This window comes from Mastigoproctus giganteus, chromosome 1 (assembly GCF_048544385.1).
Source record: "Mastigoproctus giganteus isolate SK-2022 chromosome 1, ASM4854438v1, whole genome shotgun sequence".
NCBI classification, from domain to species: Eukaryota; Metazoa; Arthropoda; class Arachnida; order Uropygi; family Thelyphonidae; genus Mastigoproctus; species Mastigoproctus giganteus.
Window position 1 is genome coordinate 181,233,401 of NC_143575.1, and position 24,593 is coordinate 181,257,993.

Consider the following 24,593-nt stretch of genomic DNA (forward strand, 5'->3'; position numbering starts at 1 on the left):
TTAACATAGAGGCTGTGATATTATATAAGTCATTAAGACATACAATCAGATCAGATTTTACTGTATGTTATTTTATTTTTTGTTTTTAAATTTTCTATTTTATTTTATTTATTAATTTTTTTTAAATAATATAAATGAAATTTGAGACACTTCTACCACAGCTTGGATCTGGGGCTGCTGCCCCATCTTCTTTAAATTGGCTGTGAATCTTTGAATAACTGTTGGATGTGCCAATTACTGCTTTATGCATTATATTTCCCTCATCCTAAAGAGTAGAGTGCATACCATCTCTGTGAAATCCATTGCTTAACTCAAAGAAAAAAAATCCCAAATATTAGCAACATTTTATTCCAGAACAAGCATGCCCACTGTGCTACCACGAACACCTTAATATCACCACAACTATTTAGTTCCCCGTACACATAGCTTTAACACACTAATTTTGAATTATTTTAAAATTGTAATATCACGATTAAGAAAATTTTATTGCAATAATAATAATAGATAAGAAAAGGAGGAATTACCTCTATAATGTCTTGTAGAACACTTTTGTGCTGATATATCCATTGTTGAATCAACTATACAAATAGTTTACATGTATTCCTCACACTCACAGATAAAATCAATGAATGAATGCACCTTGGAATCGGAGGCCCGCCGACCCCATGCCCGACCCCAAAATACGTCGAACCACCAGCCCTAATCTGAGTGAGAGAAGACAATAAATAAAGTCCATACTTTAAAAACAAATTAACTGCTTTGAAACCAATTTACATGATGAATCCATTCTTTTAACACTTAAAAACAAATATTAAAACATAAAAAATATTAAGAATCCTCTTCTGAGACAATAAGAAACTAAAAGAATTTTGTTAGTTCCCTGGAGCAGACAGGGCTTTGACTAGAAATCTAATTGAAAGGACAAAAGACATCTAGTCAAAGCCCCATCCACTCCAGGGAAGTAACAAAATTCTTTTAGTTTCTTAATGTCTCAGTGGATTCTTAATGTTTTTTGTTTTAATATTTGTTTTTAAAGTGTTAAAAGAATGGATTCATCATGTCTTCCCTCACTCAAAGATAAAGGTTGGTGGTTTTGATGTATTTTGGGGTCTGTGGGCCTCCGATTCCGGGGTGCATTTGATCATTGATTTTGTCTGTGAGTGTGAGGAAATACGTGAAAACTATTTGTATAGTTGATTCAACAATGGAGAGTATCACCACAGAAATGTTCTACAAGACCTCATAGAGGTAACTCCTCCTTTTCTTACCTAATTGATATATAATGTAGAACACAGTGAGCCTTTGCAGCTCTGATATCTATTAATTAATAATAATAATAATAATAATAGATACAAAACACTGCAATATTGCCCTTCACAGCTAGCAGGCCAGGGGTTAACAATGATAATACATTATGTGAAAAAAAAGTTAAAATGAATAAATAATAATAATAATAATGATGGAAAACATTCAGTAAATCAAACATAAGGAAGTATTCAATTAATTTTTGCTCGCCAATCAGAAAGAAAGTGTTTCATGGCTTTGTGGCTTACCCTGTACAATATTATAAATACAGTCGAACCTGGATAAGGAGTTTTCCAAGGGACTGGACTTTTACAACTTCTTATGCAGGAAAACTTCTTAGAAGGGAAAATAACCTAAGAGTATGAAATATTAACTTACCAAATAAAAATGAAAAGATACACATACATAAGTTAAAGATGATTTTAAGTACTATTTCAGAATTTATAAATATTTTACTCTATCTATGGGAAACATTTTAAAACTGAGGATTTCTAATTGCTAAATATTCTGTTCATTAAACTCATTACCAAGCTGGAGGGACGAGCTCCTTTGGAGTTTCAACATACCTTAAAAGGTCACAATTACAATAAGACAGAGAGCAATCCAATAAGTAATTCAGAACTGTTCAGAAAAATCAGAACTTAATGGTAAATGCTTCACTGTGCTTCACGTAGTCGAATCTATCCAATTATGGATATCGATGAAAACAATTGCAATATGTCACTTACATTATATTCAAATTTTTATACTAAAAAGGTTTTAAAGCTGAAAGCATCAGACTACGGAAAATTGACTAATCGAACAAGTTAGTGTGTAGCATAATTTTAGTTTGTAGTAAATCACCGAAGTAGATGGCATTGTTTTGTGATATCTCATGTTGTGAATGCTTCACAATGAGTTTGATATTGAACTACTTATAATAGGTAGTTCAATATCAAACTCATTGTGAAGGCATTCACAATATGAGATGTAAAAAATGATGCCATTTTGCATACTTCGGTGGTTTACTACGAACTAAAATGATGCTTGGCAATAACTTGTTCGAATTACCAAATATTTATATTTGTAATTAAATGTATTAAATGGGAAAACATCATTATAATAAATACACTGTGTATTCTTTATCACGAACTTTTTATTTAATATTAAATACACATTTTATTTAATATTAAATACTTTTTATCTAATATTAAATATTATAATAAATACACTGATTTCTTTATCACAAACTTTTTCCCGGGTAAACATTTTACCCCTGAAACTTCTTACATGGGAAAATAATACGTTACAGTATATAGAGGTGAAATTGGGACTTAAGAAACCAAACCTAGTACGGGGCAAAACTTCTTATGTGGGAATTTCTTATCCAGGTTCTACTGCATTTGAATCTCTTTATATATTATTCATGTCTGTTCATTTTTATACGTGAAGGGAGAAATAACTTTCAGTCATCCCAGGGAAGGATAAAATTTTGGCAATGACTATTATTTTATTAATTAAAACATGTCTATTTTTTATAGCTTATATGGCTCCAGAAGTATTTACAAGAAATATAATGGAGGGACATGGAAGAGCAGCAGATATTTGGAGCATAGGTTGTGTTGTGCTGGAATTAGCCTCTGGACAGGTATTTGATTTTTGGGAAAAAAATCGTAATTTTCTAGGGAAGAGTAATAATAAATTTCCAGAAAATATAAATGTATGACTGATCATAAAGGATATTAAATAGCTTGGCATTCAATTTATACCATTACCAGTGCATATGTTTCCAGTAGTTAAAATTAGCATAGAAATCTCTCTCTCTCTCTCTCTCTCTCTCTCACACACACACACACCCCGAATATCTTGTAAGAAGTGAAATATAAACGGATATGCTCAATCCCTAATATAGTGCAGATATATCATAGATTTACAAAAAATAAAATCACTGTCCTAAATGCCAGGCATTTAGGTTTATCCCTCCCACTTATTAAAACAAGTTAAGAGGTAATTGCTGTAAGATACTGAAAGTAATACTAATAACTACAGTAAACCCCTGCTATTTGCGGTTGCTGATTTAATATAAAATGAAACCTAAACAAATGTGAATTTTAAAGCGCCGTGAACATTTGCTGCCATAAAAACACATGGGTGTGGCTAAAATTATCTTTCCCTGTCAAAACAGCGCTCAGTGGGTGGGGGAGAGGGGGTGACAAAATCACGAGCGTGGATGTTTCTAGCTAATCATTGTTCAGTATGTGTTAGGCGTTTGTCATGGAAGGTTTCGTCGTTTGCTTATAAATTGAATAAATTTATCAATTTATAAATTGATATGCATACAAAAGTGATAAATCTACCATTTTGCGGTGTAAAACAGACTTTTTCGAGAGTGTTAACGGAAGAAAGTGACTTTATTGTGGACAAGTTCTTTCTAACCTGTACAAAAATATGGCTGCGAATAACAAGGGAAATGTGAAAAGATCAAAGAAGGTGATGACATTAGCAAATAAAATTGAGTTATTAGACAAAATTTCTAATGGTGAAAGTGTCTCCTCAGTGACAAAACATTATAAAATCAATGAGTCAACCGTACGATCAATCAAAAAATCGTAAGAAAAAATTCGCCTTAGTGTCCGTGAAAATGCTCTAATTGCTTCAAAAATTTGCTCTGTAACTCGTGATGTTAAATTAGAAAAAATGGAAAAAGCTTTATATCTGTGGATAGAAGACCGAACTCAAAATAAAATTCCGTTAAGTTCACTCATCATTCATGAAAAGGCAAAACTCCTTTATCAACACTTTAGCGAAACTGGTGATAGCACTGGTGGGATAAGTTTTTTAGCTAGCAAAGGCGCTGGTTTGAAAGATTTGTTTGAAATTTCTAATAAATTACATTTAATATTAAATTGTTTCTTATTTTCATTTCGATGCCATATGCTTGCATTTCACTATGTACTGTCTATGTACATAGTCATATTATGAAGGTACATATAATACATACATAGACAAAATTTTAGACTAGTTTTTCTTATATATTTCATACTTTGGAACAGAACCCCTTTATTACTATGGGAGCCATAACTCAGTATTCGCGTTTTCGGTATTCGCGGCATTTCTCAGGAATATAACCCCCGCTATTCGTGGGGGTTTACTGTATATTACGCGAGGTAGCCACAGGCTTTTGCTGCACTGGCCAGAAGAAAAAAAGAGAGAGAAAGAGGGGAAAGGAAAAAAAGTCGATAGGAAAATACAAATTATTTGTTTCCCTCCTTTGCGTAGGTAACTATCTAGTTGACCTTTGAATTGATTCGAACTGTCCGACTCGGCAACATGTTCCAGCAATAAAATAAAATTTTAGCCAACAATAAAAAACTTGCTGGCTAATAGAAAGCTTCCTTCAGTCTAGTCTAAACCTCTTCCTGTGTGATTTGAATTTATGCCCACAAGTTTCTGGAATTCTCTGTAACAGTGAAAGTGAAAATTCCAATTTCATTCATTTTACTAATCCCTTTCAGTTCCTTATAAACCTCAATCAGGTCATATCTGAGGTGCCTAGTTGACAAGCTCTGCAGCCCACATAATGTCTTTCCTCACATGGTTGCTGATCTCACCATGTGAGTTGCCCATCTTTGGACCCTTTCAAGAAGCTCAGTGTCTTTTTTCAGATGAGGTGCCCATGCTTGAATACAGTATTCCATGTCACAGAATGAATACTTAAACACTTCTACCTACAGTCGAATCTCATTAATACAAAGTTCAAGGGGCCTAAATTTTCACCTTTTGCAATAACGAGTTTAAAAATTTTATTTAAATTGTAAGATAAACTAAGAGAAAAGCAATTAATGGAAATGATAATATTGTACAATATTTATATATACAATATTTTAGTTGCTTTCCACCTTCACAAACTCTTCAAATTCGCCAATAAAATCCATATGCTCCTTCAAATTCCTCAATGTTGCTATCACATTCGACTTCTGGACCATTTTTCGATGATATTTTCACAAAAGCCACTCATTCTGAAGCAGTTGATTATTACACTTAATGCAATACTGTCCCAAGCAATAACAAGATTGCGGATAGCATCCAAGACATTCCAATTTCGCTGCAAATTGTTCCCTCCTATGTTGCGGATCAAGTACCTTATTAGGCCGGCTCTATATGTGCTCTCTTGAGATTATAAATAATGCCTTGATCCAGTGTCTGCATAAAACGGGGGGGGGGTAAAAAGAATAGCTGTATATTTGTCATCTTAAGTGTCTCAGCAGAATGTGCTGTACAACGATCTAGAATCATCAAAATGTTCCTTTTTTCTGAATCCATTCTTCTGCCCACTTTTGATAACCAAGACAGAAATTTTGACCATAAGCCAAGCACTGCTATTGGCCTCATAAATCAGAGGGAAGTTGGTTAACTTCTTTAAAACATCTCGGCTTGGAAAACTTACCAATCAATCACAAGTGGGTGTAGTTTGTACTGTCATCTGAATTGCAGCATAACAAAACAGCGAGTCTTTGTTTACTTAATTATCTACCATGAAAAGAGTCTGCTCGAACAGCAAATGTTTTGTTTGGCAGCAACTTATAAAATAAACCTGTCTCGACAAGGTTAAAAATATCCTTTGCCTCATATTTTTCAAGAATGGACTGTACAGAAAGGGGGGTAAAAAGAATAGCTGTATATTTGTCATCTTAAGTGTCTCAGCAGAATGTGCTGTACAACGATCTAGAATCATCAAAATGTTCCTTTTTTCTGAATCCATTCTTCTGCCCACTTTTGATAACCAAGACAGAAATTTTGACCATAAGCCAAGCACTGCTATTGGCCTCATAAATCAGAGGGAAGTTGGTTAACTTCTTTAAAACATCTCGGCTTGGAAAACTTACCAATCAATCACAAGTGGGTGTAGTTTGTACTGTCATCTGAATTGCAGCATAACAAAACAGCGAGTCTTTGTTTACTTAATTATCTACCATGAAAAGAGTCTGCTCGAACAGCAAATGTTTTGTTTGGCAGCAACTTATAAAATAAACCTGTCTCGACAAGGTTAAAAATATCCTTTGCCTCATATTTTTCAAGAATGGACTGTACAGAACACAATTTGTCTGTACCCTTTTCTTCATTGACTAATCCAAACATTTCGCAAAACCAAGTTATTCCTGTCTTAAAAATCTTTGGAGCCAGCCATTGCTGCATTTGAAGTCGCTAATTCCTTGTTGCTGAGCTAGATAATTTGCCTTTTCTTGCAAAATCAAACCTGATATTGGCAAATTAGATGCATGCATTTGTCGGTACCACTTAAAGTTTTGTTTCAAGCTCCTTGTTTTTTGCACCACAAATTCGTTTCCTGTTTTTTATCGCTGCTCCAATGTCATGCATTTCTTCAAGTTTTTTTTTTTTTTTTTTTTTTGGTTTTTCAGTATTGGCCGCCTCCGTAGCCAGGTGGGCAGGAGCAGCAGTGCATAGCACACGCTTCTTGATTAGACCGGGGTTCGAGTCCGTGACTACCAAATACGGAGGATGCGGAAAGGTCAGGGAATGACCACCGCATATTCTTGGAGCAATGTGGCCTTAGTTGCTAATGCTCCTAAAAACCAAATAAACAAGAGCAAACAAACATTTTCGGTATTGTAGAATAAGTAGGTAAAGGGATATTGTATTCCTTTGCAATGTCCATTTTAATTCGATTCATACTATCAGCCTCTTGTATAATTTTCAGTTTAATTTCCAGGCTTAATTCCGTCCGTTTACATTTTTTCGCCATAACACTGCTAGATGAGATATAATATAAACAAACTTTAAATTAATATAAAGACACAAGATTCAAAATAGACATCAACGCAGATAAAATGACACAAAAAATAGATTATTGTATACTGTAGCAAAAGACTCTTTGAACTGGTATAACAATTGCAACTAACCTTAATCCCATGGAGAGCAAGGGAGTGTACATAAACAACTTATAAAAAGTTTTTATTCTTTTGTTAATTTAACAGCTCATCCTTCAGAAAGATGTTTTTCAGATTTCACTTACATTGTAGATACCATAAACTGGTTTTGTTTACACAAAAGTAATTTTGACAAGTTATTGCTCTGAGTTGGTTGTTATTGTGGGCCTTACCAAATTATGGGCCCTAGACAATATTCTAACTTTTCTTGCCATAAATTAACCCCCCATCATTAGCGCTTCACTTATATTTCATGGTTATAGCAGAAATGGGGTGGGTGCTATGCTGAATAAATGAATATTTCTCTGCAAAAACAATATTCAGCTTTCAGGACTACTGATTAGCATGATGTTGAACAGCATTGAGCCTTCCTTGAATACTACTACTGGCTACTTTTGGAACAGCTCTTCATTAGAGTCATAAGTTGCTTAGGCCAAATGAGGGCTATAATGAAATTGCATTCAAATCGCAGTGGTGAAATTCTTGTTAATGTTGTTTGATTGCAGTGAGACTGCATGTTTTCGTATTGAAGTAACTGTATTGCCAGATCTTTACTGAATTCTTTCTTGCTTAGAGCTTTCCCACTATTTAATTGTACCAGATTGAATTGATTATGGTCCCTTTTCCTAAAAATTTAGTATTAATAATACTTATAATACAACACCCAGAACTCACTAACTGCTTATTCTTTGAACCATTAGTCAAAGATGCTGCCAAACCATTAGTTAAAGATGCTACCATTATCATCATCATCATCAGCCATTTTCAATCCACTGCAGGATGAAGGCCTCTCCAGCAACTTTCCAGTTCCTTCTGTTTTGAGCACTGGCCATCCATTTACTACTCAAAAACTCATGAATTTCATCTATCCATCTCCGCCTTTGTCTTCCAGGTTTTCTTCTAGCTCCTCTTGGGTACCATTCTGTTATTTTCTTAGTCCATCTGTCATCATGTCTTCGAGCTATGTGTCCTGCCCAAGACCATTTTAGTTCTTTAGTTTTGATGAGAATGTCCTTTACTTGAGTTTGCTGCCTAATCCATGTGTTTCTCTTCTTATCTAACAGTCTGATTCCCAATATAATTCGTTCCATTCTTCGCTGTGTAGTTCTTAGTTTCTCTTCCATTCTTTTGGTGAGTGCCCAAGTTTCACTTCCATAAGTCATGGTGGGGAGTATACATTGATTCATTATTTTACGTTTCAGACAAACTGGGATATTGCTCTTCAGTATGTGACTATATTTCCTGAATGCTATCCATCCAAAATTTATTCTTCTCTTGACTTCCAGCCATTTATCATTATTACAGCTAATAACTTGTCCCAGATAAGTATATGACTCCACCTTTTCAATTACTGCTCCTTCAATCATTATTTCCCTTTCCGTGGCGTACTTGTTCATCATTACTTTTGTTTTAGCCATATTCATCTTTAGTCCAAAATCCTTACTAACTGTGCATAACTGATTAAGATTTTCCTCTAATTCTTTGGGATCGTGGCTTATGACCACAATGTCATCTGCAAAGAGTATCTATGCCTTGTCTTTCCAGTGCCCAGAACATTGCCTTATGCTGTATGGAGTCAAATGCCTTTTCATAATCCACAAACGCCAGGCATAATGGTGTTTTATATTCATTTGCTTTCTCCATTAGCTGTGATATTACGTGAAGGTGATCCATAGTTGAGAATCCTGTCCTAAAGCCAGCTTGCTCTTTCGGTTGATTCTCATCAAGTATTCTTTCTAATCTGTTAGTAATGACCCTTGTGAACAACTTGTAGATGTGGGATAACAAGCTAATTGGTCTATAATTTCCAATTTCTGATTTATCTCCTTTCTTATGCAGCAAAACTATGATTGCATTATTCCACTGCTTGGGCATCACACCTTTTCTAATGCACTTTGTGAAGAGCCTTGCCAGTTTTAGTGTTATGTCTCTTCCTCCCAATTTTAACAACTCTACAGTAACTTCATCTTCCCCTGGGGCTTTCCGATTCTTCATTTTCTTCAATGCATGTTCTACCTCATCAGGAAGAATATCGGGTATGTCGTATGTGTTGCTACTTTGCAATCCATGTTCCCCACTGCTGGTATCATTCCCTCGCTCCTTGTATAATTCTCTATAGTAGTCTTCTGCTATTTGAATTTGCTACCATTAAAAACAGTGCAACTTGTAAACTAACAGAAATACTACTGCACAAATACTAGCTAGAAACTTATCTACGTTCAGGAACCTAGTTCAAAAACTTGCTGCACTATCTAGTTCTGAGGTTATAAGAGGCATTATTCTCTTCAATTGTATACATTAAAAGATGAGTAAAACACTGTCTATAAAATATGAATTTAGTAGAAGAAAATTAAAAAATAAAATAAAAATGCAGGAGAAAAATCACTAAAAGTATGAAAAACTATAGCTTTAAAATGAATGGGCCTCTTTTTTCTATTTGCTGTACTTCTCAGTCTGGTCATAGTTGTACTTAATCTGTACCCTTATGTATTATGAAGTGTGTTTCCCAAATTAGCCCTACTAGAGGAGGGCTAATTTGGGAAACACACGCAAATAAATGAAATTACATTAATACATCAATAAATTAATTCTTAGTAATATTTGAAATAACTGGAAATGTATTAAATATTATACTGAATTGCAAGCTTTTTTTTTTTTTGTTTGTTTGTTTGTTTAGTGTACTGGGAAGGGAGAAGTATATGTTTTACATCCTGTAATAAGTGTTTAGTTACATAATTATTTGTTACTTTATGCCTATAATTTAAAGGAGAATTGATTTGTACATAATAGCACATTTCTGTTTGTGTATGTAAATAGTATAATTAATTCGGTCTTCCCTAGCCTTGTTAGCTAGAGAAAATCAAAATGAGGAAGCTGATAGCTCTGCATATTTCACTAATGCTTGGTGAAAGCTTTCAAAAGAATGTTTTTGGCAGTTGCCTATATGATTATACAATTTTCTATGCTTTAAGTGGAATTTTTCTGCACTATAAATTTTGCATAGTGAAAGAACATGCAGAGATTCAATATGTTCTAAATTTTGAGCAGTTATTTTTATTCATCAATTAAATCAAGTTATTTAAAAAATAAAACAAATGAATTTAGAATTGTGTGAATGATGGAAGACAAATTCCATTATCAATACTTCTGAATTGATTTCAATTCCAAGAGACATTTAGTAATAAATAATCAGATAATATATGCTGGCCAAAAAGAATGAGCCTTTGTATTAAGGCAGTTACAGACAGAAGAAATTTAAATAAATGCAAATATGTACAAAGAAAACTGTGACATGGAGTGATGATATTGCCTTGTTGAGTATACAGACTGTTTGGCTCCAGAATGAGGAAAACATGTGATCTATCAGACTTTGAAAAAGGTCTTATTGTAGATGAATGCTTAGTAGGAGCCATGATTCAAGAAATTAAAGACGAGTGGTTTTTCACAAGCATCCATCTCAAAGGTTTTTAATGACTGGAAAGCAAGTGGTTCTTCCATATTTCAAAGGTGTAAATGTGGCAGAAAAACTGTACTCCAGGAGTGAAGCCATTGTACTCTAAGGAGGACAGTATGGAGAAAAATAGAACATCCAGTGTGCAACAAATAACATCTGAATTCAGTCAAGTCCAGAACTGCCCTATTTCAACCCATACTGGGCACGAAGAATTGATGAAATTGGGTGTTGGCAGTTGCTTGCCTATTTGAAAGCCACTTGTTTCAGAGAAAAACAGGAAAATCCACTTGCAGTGCTGCCAAAAATGTCATGATTGAACAGTGGAAGAATATTATGTGAAGATGAATTATGATGACTTTTTGTTTTACACTAATAGTAGGCAGAGTGTGTGGTGAGAACCTCACAAAGAAATGGATCCTGCTTGCCTTCGTAAGACAACCCAAGCATCTGGAGGTGGTATCATTGTATGGAGAATGTTTTGGCATGGACATCCATTAATACCATTAAAAAGTCGAATGTCATTTAGGGAGTGCCTGAATTTTGTATCAGGTCTGCAATGTGTCTGACAATGGAAGCACATCATCCCAGAATTGTGCAAGAATTGTTTGGGGAACATGACATCTATTTCCACAATCTTCCCAGGTCCCCACATTCACTTTATCTCGGACCTGAAGCTATTCAACAACAAAATCCTCTTCCTTCAACTTTGTTACAGCTACACAATATTTTGCTGGAAGAATGGTTACAATTAGACTAAAACACCTTATAGAATCCATGGTGCACCACACACTTGCTGTTACTCGAAACAAAGGTGGCCTGATTCAAGATGAAGTGCAGTGTGGCATATTGCACTTCACCTTGATCAAAATATTGGGAAACTAAAACCACAGAGAAATGCTACTGCACACTGTGTTCTAAAATCACTTCACCTGTGTAAAATTTAGAATAAATTAGTTTAGCATCTTTTTTTTTATGCTAGTAAAGTCAAAAAATCATGTTTTGCAGATTTTTTTCGGTTTGGTCTTTAATAAATAGATTTTAAATTTTACACAGTAAAGTGCTCTCATTTCAAGTATCTAAATATTCAGACATTGAGAGAATTTGCACAGTTGATGAACACATTTTTGGAAATAACAGATCTTGACAATTTTGATCAATTTTGTTTCGAGTATTAAGAATTCATGCCCTGATTTGAACTCTCTAGCTGGAGTGCTGGTTGACTTCATGCAACAAAGAAATGGTTTGTGCTTGTCGACATTTGCATTACTTCCGGCATAAACAACAATACCAGGTGATAAAAAAAATAAATATTATTTCCAAGGCAGAAAAAAGAAGTAGGTTTGCTACAGATGATACAGATTTTGTAGTGTGTGTGTGTTGATCTGACAATTATTATATTGCAGATAGCAGAAAAGCTGATATTACTGACCATCTAAAGTATACAAAACATGCTCAGTGTAAGGTGTCAACAAAACAAAAATACCTGTCAAGACAAAAGCTGTGTTTATAATGAAATTGCATCCGACATAATTTCTGGTGCTGTGCTCTGTTTGTAATGTGACCATTTCTGTTTCAACTCTTGGCAGTGATGATACAGATTTAATAATTTATGGTCCTTTGTGAGGGTAGAGTTTGCCAGTTCTCACTCATTTGGAGAGGTCACAGATTGAGTTCCATTATAGACTGAGGAATTTCTAAAGGCCTCTTCATTCGGGGCTATAGTTACCTGATCTCGGATAGAGGAGTAATTTTTTTTAATCTTGCACATCATGATTGTCATGCAGATCAGTTAACATGCATTTCTACAGACATAATACACAGTATCACAATAAGCTGAGTTGTTGACATATCTAAAATTCAACAATGGTAAAGATTTATTCCATAGTCATAACAGTTTCTGATGATAAATTTGCAGAAGATTGAAGGTATGTTATCATACCTGCCACGAAAGGTGAATTGACTTGATAAATGCAGGAGATTTGAAGCTTTCAGAATTTGAACAACATAAGCTATTGATTGAGCAGTGTATAGATTCTGTGCACATCACTGTGTTAACTCTTTTGCAAGTGATCTTCTGGACCATGCACACTGACCAGAATGAATTTTTTCAAGGAATTAAGTTTATAGTAATTGAAAAGCTGTGTATATAAATTCTTCTAGATGTTATTATCAAAAAGAAATAAAAATTTCATTTAAAAATTGTAAGAAAGCACAGTAGGATCTCAAAATATGCAAACTCTGCTTTGTCCAAAATAATCACCTTAGTTTATACTATTGCACACATCAGGCATCACTCATATTGTGGAGTTACTTCATAACTGGATTGTCATGATTGCGACACCAGGGTACCTTCCGCCCACCATGGAGAAACAAGCTTGAAACGGTGCCATCTGGGTGGTGGTATCCACTGAGAATAAGTAACAGTAGTCTTCTCCATTGGTGAAGCTTTACTTATTCGAGGTAGTGCAATACCATGGCAACTACCTTGAATATGAGATACAATTAAAACAATGTCAAATGTCTACTTCGGCAGTTCACTACAAACAAAACATGGTGCAATGGCACTAACCCATTCACTAGCAAATCTTATGCATAGTATCATGCTTTATGCAAAATAATTGCCTTAGTTTATACTATTGCACACCATCAGGCAATGTTGTGGAGTTACAATTCATAACTGGATTGTCACGATTGCAACACCAGAATACCTACCAGCCAACTGAGGAGAGGCCAACAAGTCTTGAAACAGTGCCATCTGGGTAGTGGTACCTGCTGAAAATAAGTGGCTAAATTTATTTAGTCTTCTCCATTGGTGAAGCATTACTTATTCGAGGTAGTGCAATACCATGGAAACTTGTGAAAGTATCCACAATATGAGATACAATTAAAACTATGCCAGTTGTCTACTTCAGCAGTTCACTACAAACAAAACATGGTACAATGGCACTAATCCGTTCACTAGTGAATCTTGCATGTAGTCTTGTGCTTTGTGCAAAATAAGCAAACTCAGTGCTCAGCCCCACTTATACACAGCTGACACCCTAATTTACACTTATGTTCATGACGTCTAGTTAGTTTGTCTTTTCTGTGATAACGATTGGCAATGCATGCGAGAGGAAGTGAAGGAATAGAAAGGAAAGGTCAATGTCATAGCAGATGCATAGTATTACCTTTTTGTTTAGATGAGCAAGAATTCTCTACCTGAATTAAGATACCTTAATAAGGATTAAATATATGAAGGTGCACCCTGTATAAAGGTGTACTTGTCCTGGCTGTACTTTAAGATTTGTATACATTCAATTTACACTAAGTTCATATGCACAAGATTTATAGGGGAGAACCCAACTCACACGAATTCTCACTTATGCAGGTGGGTAGCCAGGTGGGCAAAAGCGGCAGTGCGTAGCACATGCTTCTTGATCAGACCGGGGTTCAAGACCGTGACTACCAAATACGGAGGATGCAGAAAGGTCAGGGAATGACCACCGCATATCCCCGGACCAATATGGCCTTAGTTGCTAATGCTCCTAAAAACCAAAATAACAAACAAACAAACTTATGCAGGGGCACCAGGAACCTAGCTCTGGGTATTGTGAGAGCCTATTGTGTTAAAAAAAATAATGAAAAATAATAACTTGTCATACTTATTTTTTATCTTTGCAGTAGTATCCTTTACATGTATGTAATAATTGAAAAGCCTAATAAAGTTTGCATAGATGGAAGTGAAAAATGCACAAAGTGCCAAGTACTAGAAGGGTGAGGATAGCAGAAAAAACAAGTAATGTAGGTTTGTAAAAGAAGAAAGAATGTGAATATCCTATAAGTTGTAAGAATTAAGAGAATTATAGGCTGAATTGCAAAGCCAATCAATTAGATGTAAGGGAACTGCAAAGTAAAATGATTAATATCAAATAATTAAACAAATAAAATAAAAGGTGGGATAGCTGTCATCAGATATGGGTCTGAACTATATATATATATATATAGCTCAGAGTGTGGATGAATTTTAGTTGTAGGAAAGTAAACAGTATATGATTGAAGAATATAAACCAGATTATATGGGAGAGCAGTTTCCCCTTCGTGTTAGTAATGGTCCTGGACATAGTAGATATATGCATTGGAAGAGGTTGTCTGTATATCTGTATGCTGACTGAACCAAAAAGGTACAGTCGGCAGCGTGAGGCCTGGTAAGTCCCTGCTGTGGCTTGGATATCATATATCGACATTTCACATTTTTATTTAATAACTATTAATTAATTTTAAATAATACTGTTGATATTATTTTCGACTAGTACTGTTGATTAATTTTTATTTTTAAGAAAGTTCACATTATAATTATTTGATTTTATTTTTTAAGTAAAGGTAACATAACGTAGATGCCACAGTTATCTGTACATATATAAATAAAATCATTTTGTTTTAATAATTTTTTGGCTACAACACTAAGGTATACGTAAAGGACTATTTCACATATTCAGCCGCTTACCCACTAATTTAAGTTTAAAATTATAACAACATAAGTATAAGAGTATACAGTAATGTTAAATAGAATTTTAATTATAAGTATAAGATTTTTGTGCACATAGATATACAGACAACCACTCCTGAATGCATAGATCTACCATGTCCAAGGCCGTTGCTAATATGGACAGGAAATCGCGCTCTCAGATAACCTTGAGCACCAGCTTTATATTCTTCATCATATACTGTTTACTTTCCTACAACTAAAATTCTTCCACACTCAGAGCTATTAGTATACAGTAATGTTAAATAGAATTTTAATTTGAAGTATAATTTTAATTATAAGTACAGGCAACCCCCATATAACACGGTTTCGCTCTAACACAATTGATAAATTGCAGCTGTCCTCACACAACACAGTACTTATATAACATAGTTTCGCTCTAACATGGTTAGAAAATTTCGGAAAACCTCGCATAACAGGGTATTTTTGAGGTTTTGTGTGGGGAAACCCTGCTATTATGTTGAATGTAATTTTTCAACATTTCCACTCTTTTTGAGTCCCTACTGTTGACTCACTATTCAAAAAAAATTATTGATAAATCCTTGTATTTTATTTTGTTGGGAAATGCTGCGTTACGTTTTGTGCTATTGAACTTGTGCTTGTTAACTTGTGGAAAAATCTAGATTCCAAAGTTTTATTACTATTGGATAGCACACCAGGCCATCCAAAAGATTTAAGTCATCCAAATGTTGAAATTTTGTTCCCACCACCATAGTTGTATTAGGGTAATACTTCTTTCATTCAGCCATTAGATCAAGACATTATATCCATCTTTAAAACTCATTCCATCAGAAAATTGTTACAATGGATTTTGGAAAACATTTATTCCGAATCTATTGAAATAATGGAGGCATGGAAACATTTCTCAATTGTGGACCATAGCTTTACTGCTGAAAGAAGTAAAACCGTCAATGTTAAATGCGCATGGGAAAATGTATGGCCAGAGTCAGTTCATTCAGGAAATATGGCCGAACCACAGAAAACGGAATTGGTGTGATAGTAGAACTTGCTACGTCAGTAGGAGGGGAAGGTTTTGATGATATGACTACTGAAGCCCTCGTGGGTAGCACAGTTGATAGAATTGCCCTCCTCCCCCACATTGGGTGGAAAAGACCTGAGTTCAAATCCAGTCAATGATGGGAGAAATTTTTATGGGTCTTTTCACAACATGATTGAGTTAATCGGGCTCAGGCGAGGATAGCATGTTTTTTTTCCTTGGAACTCTGGTTTTTCGTCCAGCAAAACAGAAAATCGACCTCAGGACACATGCAATTTATAGACAATATACAGAGAGTAACATGGCCTTAGTCGCCGATGCTCCTAAAATAATAATAAAAAAAACATATGATTACTGAAGACGTTAAAGAATTACTGGTAGAAAAAGAGGCTGGCGAAGCAGATTTGGTGGAAATGGCATCAGAGGTAAAACCAAATCAATTCAGAGGATGATAGTGCAGATGAAAATTCTAAACTTCCAAATTTTACACTAAAAAGCATATGGGAATGCATAAAGTTAGCCAAGCAATTAGAATCTTATTTTTTGAATGCAGATTCTTGAATGAAAGGAACCCAAAGTTCAAAAGGGAGCTTCAAAAATGCTTAGTTCCATTGTGATGAAATTCACAAAGATTTATCAAGCAAAAGAAAACAAACCCAGATTACCGATTTTTTTTTTTTTTTTTTTTTTTTTTTTTAAAGAGAGCAGAAGATACACGAAATATAGAATGATGTATTTTTGTTAGTTTTGTTAACGAAATAGTGTATTTTTGTTAGCTTTTGGAACGTAACCTTCCTTTTTGTACTTTTTATTATTCCCTTATAACACTGTTTCGCAAATGACATTTTATAGGAACCTAACTACCGTGTTATACAAGGGTTACCTGTATAAGATTTTGGTGCATATAGATATACAGACAACCACTCCTGAATGCATAGATCTATCATACCATTACTGTATATCAGTGTAATACAGGGGCAGGAGTGTCTATTTCTATCCTAATTTTGCCTCTCATTAGCTAAAAAGTTTTTTAACTATAATACACAACATTTACATAAATATATATATATATATATATATATATATATATATATATATACACACTTACTAGCTCTGTCTATTCAGCCAGTTGCAAGATAGATGAGTAGTTGTGCAAATTACTTATATAAAAACCTCGCAAATAAGATTTGTGAGCCTGACTATAAGTTTTGTACCATTAATCAGTCCTTCTGAAATTGCCATATTCCACAGTAAAATAAGATGATCCCTGACTTTTTCACACTTAAAGATCTATTATTTGATAGTGTTTTATTTTATATTACAGCATCCAATACAGTTTTCTAATTTGCAGTTTTTTCATTGTTTCCATTATGCATTTAATTTTACATTGTGCATGTGTTCATATATATATACTCGCTCTTACTTAAATATATATGGGGTGTAATCAAAAAGGTTTGTGAATAACTATCTTGAAACTGAGTGTTTTAACAAGCTGTAACTTGTTGCAACATGTTTGGTGATTTATCTAAATAATGCATGAATAACTTATCATAATAATGCATGACTCAGCCATTTATGTGCAATCAATTTGCATTGTGGGCATTGAGTAGAAGGTGTTTTGTGCGTTTCATCACATTTTTACTGAGCAGCAAATTTACATCAAACTTTGTCTCAATTTAGGAAAACCACAAAATGTTAAAAACAGCTTTTGGAGAAGATGCCATATGTCATTCAAAGGCTTTTCAGTGATTCTCAAAGTGTAAAGAGGGCTCCTTGTCCATCAAAGATTACCTCACTGTAGCTGCTCTTCAGTTTCAAGAGCCAGTGATTCAGTTTCTCATGTTTATGGTATGATATGAGGAGTGGTTGATATCTATCTGCAAAACTTCTAGTGAAATTGGCATTTCAGCCATGTTTGTGCGTCACGTCCTTTACTAATGATCACATCACTAATTTCATCTCATCGTAGAGAGTGGTGAATAATTGCATGTCAGGATTTTTGTCAATATGCTGCTGCTGATGATGAATCATTATTGTGCACTATGATCTGAAAACAAAGACCCAATCCTCTCATTGGAAGACTGTCTTCAAGCCTAAAAAAAATGTAACACAATTTCGATAAAATGTGAAGTTTGTGCTTATTGTATATTTTGACGTGCAGGGCATTATTCATTATGAATTTGTCCTGTATGGTTGAACAATGAATCAGGAATGCTAAAAAAAAACAGCTGTAAAGACAATTGCACAATCTTATTTGGAAAAAATAGCCAGAAAAGTGGGCTTTAGGGAATTGGAGCTTGCATTGGGAACACACCTGCATGCTAATTGCCGAGTGGGTAAAGTACCTGCCCGGCAACCCAAAGGTCGCGGGTTCGATTCCCGCCTCGGGCTTGGATCAAAGTACTGCAAAAACCTTGGGAGGTGCAATATGGCCACAGAAGCCGATGCGCCAACAACTACCAAATCAAAAAAAAAAAAAAAGCATGCTAATTGCTTTCTATGTAGCCTTGTGGTATTAATTTTATTTTATTTTTTTGTTTCCCATAATGCTCCCTTTAAAGGTGATTGTGGAAATTGTTCAGAATTTCATAATGTGACTTGGACTTCTGTGACCTTGAAAGGTCAGAGGTTTGTAATGATTGTAGAAATTATTCAGAATGTGACAGGAATTTAGCACTTCCAAAGAAACCAATCAGAAATGCTTCTAGAAGTTGCAGAAGCATTGTAGTTAGTGTATGCAGTGTCGAGGAGACTACTTCAAGGCAGATTCAGCTGAGTAGTTGGTGAGCTTCATTTGCTAAATATTCGTTTCATCCCTGAAATTTTTTTTTTTTTTTTTTTTTTTTGTTTATACACATCAAGAAGTTCTTCAGCTGCAGGCTTGAGACTTTTCTCTGACTGAATAAAAAAGACAAATCATGATCTTTAATTAATTAGTTTTGTAAGTAAATGGACAATTTATGAATGCTATGAATGATACAGGAAAGTGAAACCGTAACCTGATATTCAACTAACTGGTATAGTAATAATACTAACTATCTGTACCCATTGCAAAAATTTCACAGCGGGTACATTAACTCAGTCTCTTAAAAGAAAATGGCAAAGTCGAATCGGATGGAATCAAATCTACATGTGGTAAGAGTACTTGGTTTCTTTTAGCTTCTCCTGTTATTTCCAGATCCAAACAATTCTGATGTATAACTTTGACTTATAAGTCTCGTTCCATTGATTAATCCTTCAGAAATTTCCATATTCCGCAGTAAAATAAAATGATTCCCAACCTTTTCACATTTGACAATGAACACACCTTTCACTAAGTAAGCCAATACTGTGACATATTAAATCTTTTGGATTCTTAAATGCTCATTTCAGACTGATCCTGGATGCATTTACAGGAGCACAAAAATGCACGTTTCTTCTTTGCTGGAAACTATCTTCAACACGACCAGTTATAGTAGCATGGCACCATAGTGGGGCTATGGACATATTAAATTTTTTGGATATCCTTAAATGCACATTTCAGACTGATCCTGGATGCATTTACAGGAGCACGGAAATGCATGTTTCTTCTTTTCCAGAAGCTATCTTCAAACACGACCAGTTAGTATGGCGCCGTAGCGGGGCTATGGTAGGCAACACTAGTAGACAAAACTGGCCCATTCTGTAAAATAAAACTATTTGGAATTTTTAAATTTTACCTTCTTTCTGCACATCTAGGAAGAAATATCTTCAATTTGAGGCCACTTTCAGCCCAATCAGTTAGGCCTATCATTCACAGTGACCATCTCAAGAAAATGGCTTCCATATTAATATATAAATAATAAATTAGTATTATTATTACTACACTACTTTTCTTGTATGCACATTACTTAATAGCTGTACAAGTCTTATAATTAATTAGCCATTTAATACTATCACTTTTTTTTTTACCTTTAGCGACCCTGGCATGATTTAGAAAACAGCTATCAAATCATGTTTAGAGTAGGAATGGGAGAAATTCCAGATATTCCAGATACTCTCAGTGAAGAGGGTCATGATTTTCTAAATCACTGTTTACAACATGATCCACGACAACGGTGGACCGCTAGTCAGCTTCTTGATCATCCCTTTACAAAGGTAAGAAATAAAATTAAACATTGACCATCACATGAGGCACAACTTATTAAAATATTTCTGTGTAGAAATCATTAAAAGATCACCACTGGTTTGATTCTCCATAAAAAGACAATGCTAACAGTGCCATTTCATCTCGTGATTCTTGGTTCACCAGAGCATTAGGAAGAAATTTTTAATTTACAAATTAAAAGTTGTTTTTCCTACAAAAAATAAGTTTCACACTTTCAAAAATGTTAAATTTCTAAGGAAAAAACTTAATTGAGTAAACAGTTATTTTAAAATAACTGTTTACTCAATTAAGTTTTTTCCTTAAAAATTTAACATTTATAAACTGTTTATTTTAAAAGTTATTTTAAAATAACTGTTTACTCGATTAAATAGCTGTACAAGTTTGAGTGGATGAGTCATTGTTCATTTGAGGGTTAAAGAAATGTATATATGGGTGGTAATTGACTTATAACAGTTCACTTTGTCACAAGCAAACTGCCACCCATATTATTAGATGATACTGTTTTTCTTCCAGTTACACACACACACACACACACACACACACACACACACACACACACACACAAAGAAACATACATCACCCATGCATCTACCTCCTGATTTGCTCTGCTGTTAAAATCTTTATTTTTGATTTAATATTTCATCCTTAATAATGATTTATAAAAAAATAAAAGGTTACTGCTTACTGACCTCAGACTTACTTTACTGCATGGATTAAAGTTTTGCTTCTGATTCTTCATACAAAGGAATATATGTTATCCAGTCAGTCTGGTTCTTGGCATACTTAATATGAAGAGGCTGAAATATCATTCCTATCAGAAATCTTATTCTCACTTTTAATATGCCTCTCGTCTCCAGTTGATATAAAAGCAAGAAACGTACTTAAATTGTCCAATGAGGCTATATATCTACTGAGATGTTGCACAGATGTCAAAAAAACCACTCTCAAATGGCTTGGAGAAGTACATCCATCTGTGTCCAGTTTAAGAGCACTACTACTATAAAAGATGCACAGCCTTCTGACCAACATATCCTAATTGGAAGGAACACCCAGCCTATTCTCAAATATGTGAAAATAAAATATTAAAAAAAAAAAAAAAAAAAGTAAACTGCAGCCATTATCAGCCCACTGCAGGATGGAAGCCTCCTCAATGATTCATGTTGAGGGAAATGAAAATAAAATATACAGGAGTATAAATATCTCATATAAAGAGGCAAAGAACTCCTTCAGCCATCTACTCTTAAAAAAAACATCTCATATGCCCAACTAGTAAGAAAATGTTTGGAGGTACACAAACATGACACCACCATTTAAATGCTTCCCTTCCTATGTACAAACAATGCTTATTAAATCCACCACAACTTGACAAAAAAGAACAGGTGGTGAATATGTATATTTCAGTTTCATCAAGGATATGACACTTAACTCATTTAGGAATATATACATATTCCTAAATGAGTTAAGTGTCATAAATGGGTGATCATTATACAAGGGGTAATCATTTAATTCACGGAATGGTGCAAGATGTTTACCATGCAAACTTTCCATCACTGTCACTAGAGGTGCTCTCCCTGATCACTACTGAGCAGACTCTGTGCACATGCCAGTACTTGAGCTAGTGTTGTGTGAAGAGCTTTTTTTTTTTTTTTTTTTTTTTACCCGTGTCACTGACGATCGTTTTGAAGAAAGTATCATGTTGGACATGCAGATTGAACAGTGATATGTGATTCATTATTGTGTCAGGCAGGGCTTAAATGCCTCAAACAGTTAAAGAGATGAATGAAGCATGCGGTAATGAGTGTCTTGGTAGGGTGGCCATATTCCGGTGTGAAGTGGTGTCTCCATGAGGACAATGCCAAGCCCCATATGGCTAATATTGCACAGGCAGTAATCACTGCCATAGGTGCCAAGGTTCTGCCACATGGCCCTTATTTACCAGACTTGGCCCCATGTAATTTCTTCCTGTTTTCATGTCTGAAGAAAGCTCTAATAGGCAGGTGTTTCGCATCCAACACAGTGATGCTCGCAGAGCCATAATGGGAGCACTTTGCAGTCTTTCAAAAAATGGCTTGCAAGTGCATTTAAATGTGTGGGTATGACGATGGTGAAAATGTGTAAAGTTCAAGGGAGAGTATTTCGAGAAGGAAAAATCCACAGAAGGTTCAGATGATTACAATTAAGATAAGTTCTTGCACCAGTCTGCAAATTAAATGGTCACCCCTCTTATCTTATAAATAAAATAAAGGACCAAGTAATAGACTGTTTATGTAATAACACTCCTACAAATAACAATATTGCAAAAAAAATTAATTCACTTCCATATGTAGGACAGAGGTATGTCGAATTAAAGAAATTTTTTATAAACAGAGAATACAGAGTTGTTTTTAAACCTATGAGAAAGTTACATTCTGTTTTAAACAAACATTCTGGTCATAATTTGCTACAAATAAATGATCTGGTTTATAAAATTTCATGCATGGATTGTAATTCTTCATATCACTACTCAACATGTATACTTTAGAACAAAGGGTTAAGCAGCATTCTGTGTCAGTGTGACCTTCACATTCTACTGTGTCCGAATTAGCATATCATGATTACTGAACAACACGCCTTTCTTCTTATTGAGGCCAAAATCCTTATTCAATGTAATTACACAAAAATACTCACATCCAAAACCATTGAAATGAAACTTCACAAACTGCATTAATATTTGTCGCCCTTTTTTTCATTTTGGACTTCTGGTCGTTTATGTGTTCTTCTCTTCTCCTTTTAAATATTGTACGCATTATGCTTCTATACTACCTGTAAACATGACACTAAGTCGAAAAAGCTTCGTCAGCTTTATTTCTTCATTTCATTAAATAATTGCAGTCTTCAATTGTTGATACCGGATATTGTAGATCTATTTACTTTTCAGTGTTGAAAAAATTCATTTAAGTAATTTTTAAAATTTTAACTTAAGTAATATAGTGAGAATCAGAATTGAAGGGTTTGTAAGAAAATATTGAGGTAAGCCTCTTCATTCAATTTAATTTAATACCTAGATCTACATTTTGAAGAGTTGAGTTCTTCAGACAACATGTCCATTAATCTATGAATCGTTTTAATTTTTCCAGTATATATTTCTCTCTCTTTTCTGTGTTTCCAACTTACTGTATACAGTTTATAATAGATGGCAGCACAAAAATATTGAAATTTGGGGGCAAGATTTCACCTGTTTTCGAGAAGGAAAATTCCACAGAAGGTTCAGATGATTACAATTAAGATAAGTTCTTGCACCAGTCTGCAAATTAAATGATCACCCCTCTTATCTTATAAATAAAATAAAGGACCAAGTAATAGACTGTTTATGAAATAACACTCCTACAAATAACAATATTGCAAAAAAAATTAATTCACTTCCATACGTAGGACAGAGGTATGTCGAATTAAAGAAACTTTTTATAAACACAGAATACAGAATTCAGTTATATCATTTGTGTTTACAAAAGCTTAAATTTAAGATATGGTATGGAATTAAGATCCAAAAGTTAATAAAATAAAATTGGACAATATATAATTTTTTTTTTTTTTTTTCTATTCTGATTTTATTTCTGACAATTTTACTTTAGTGGTGGCTATGCACCCCCATAAAGGCCACTATTATCAGAAATTCACTGCTTGGAACATGCACACACTTGAAAGACTCACTTGTGAAAGGATTAAACCGCATAGTAAAGAAAAACCATCAACCTCATCAGCCCCTTTAGAAGAAATGAGAAATAAAAGAAAACAAGCAGCTGAAGAAACAATATTAGAAATATTTGCAAAGAACATACAAGAAAACCATACACTGGAAAAACAGAAGTTCTTTACCCTTACAAATCCTGTCTATCCTTCCTATACACATTATACTCCCCAAATTCCAGTTCTGCATTCCTCATATCTGTGTGACACCACATTTCTGATATCCCAATATCTGCCTTTGATGTTTTGACTAACACCTCAAATTTATAAAATTTATTTACCAAACTCCTAGCATTGGTGTACATGCACCTGTTCCTATTCTTAGCTACCCTAACACAGCCCATGTATTTACTTGTTCTGCAATGACTCCCAGCAGACTCTGGAATCCCCTGAACCTAGGGCGCCTCCGTAGCCAGGTGGGAAGGAGCAGCAGTGCATAGCACACGCTTCTTGATTAGACCGGGGTTTGAGCCTGTCACCACCAAATATGGAGGATGTGGAAAGGTCAGGGAATGACCACCGCATTTCCCGGA

General features: G+C 34.5%; 1 protein-coding gene across 1 annotated transcript in view; it reads left to right on the top strand.

Annotated features, from left to right (window-relative positions):
• The window catches only part of LOC150091336 (mitogen-activated protein kinase kinase kinase 4-like), a 350,375-nt gene extending 329,625 nt beyond the window's left edge, over positions 1-20,750 (top strand). The window contains exons 23-25 of the mRNA XM_090390030.1: positions 2,826-2,932; positions 20,145-20,324; positions 20,706-20,750. Coding sequence (XP_090246156.1) covers positions 2,826-2,932; positions 20,145-20,324; positions 20,706-20,750 — 332 coding nt within the window. The remainder of the gene's footprint in view (positions 1-2,825; positions 2,933-20,144; positions 20,325-20,705) is intronic.
• The last annotated feature ends 3,843 nt before the right edge of the window (positions 20,751-24,593 follow it).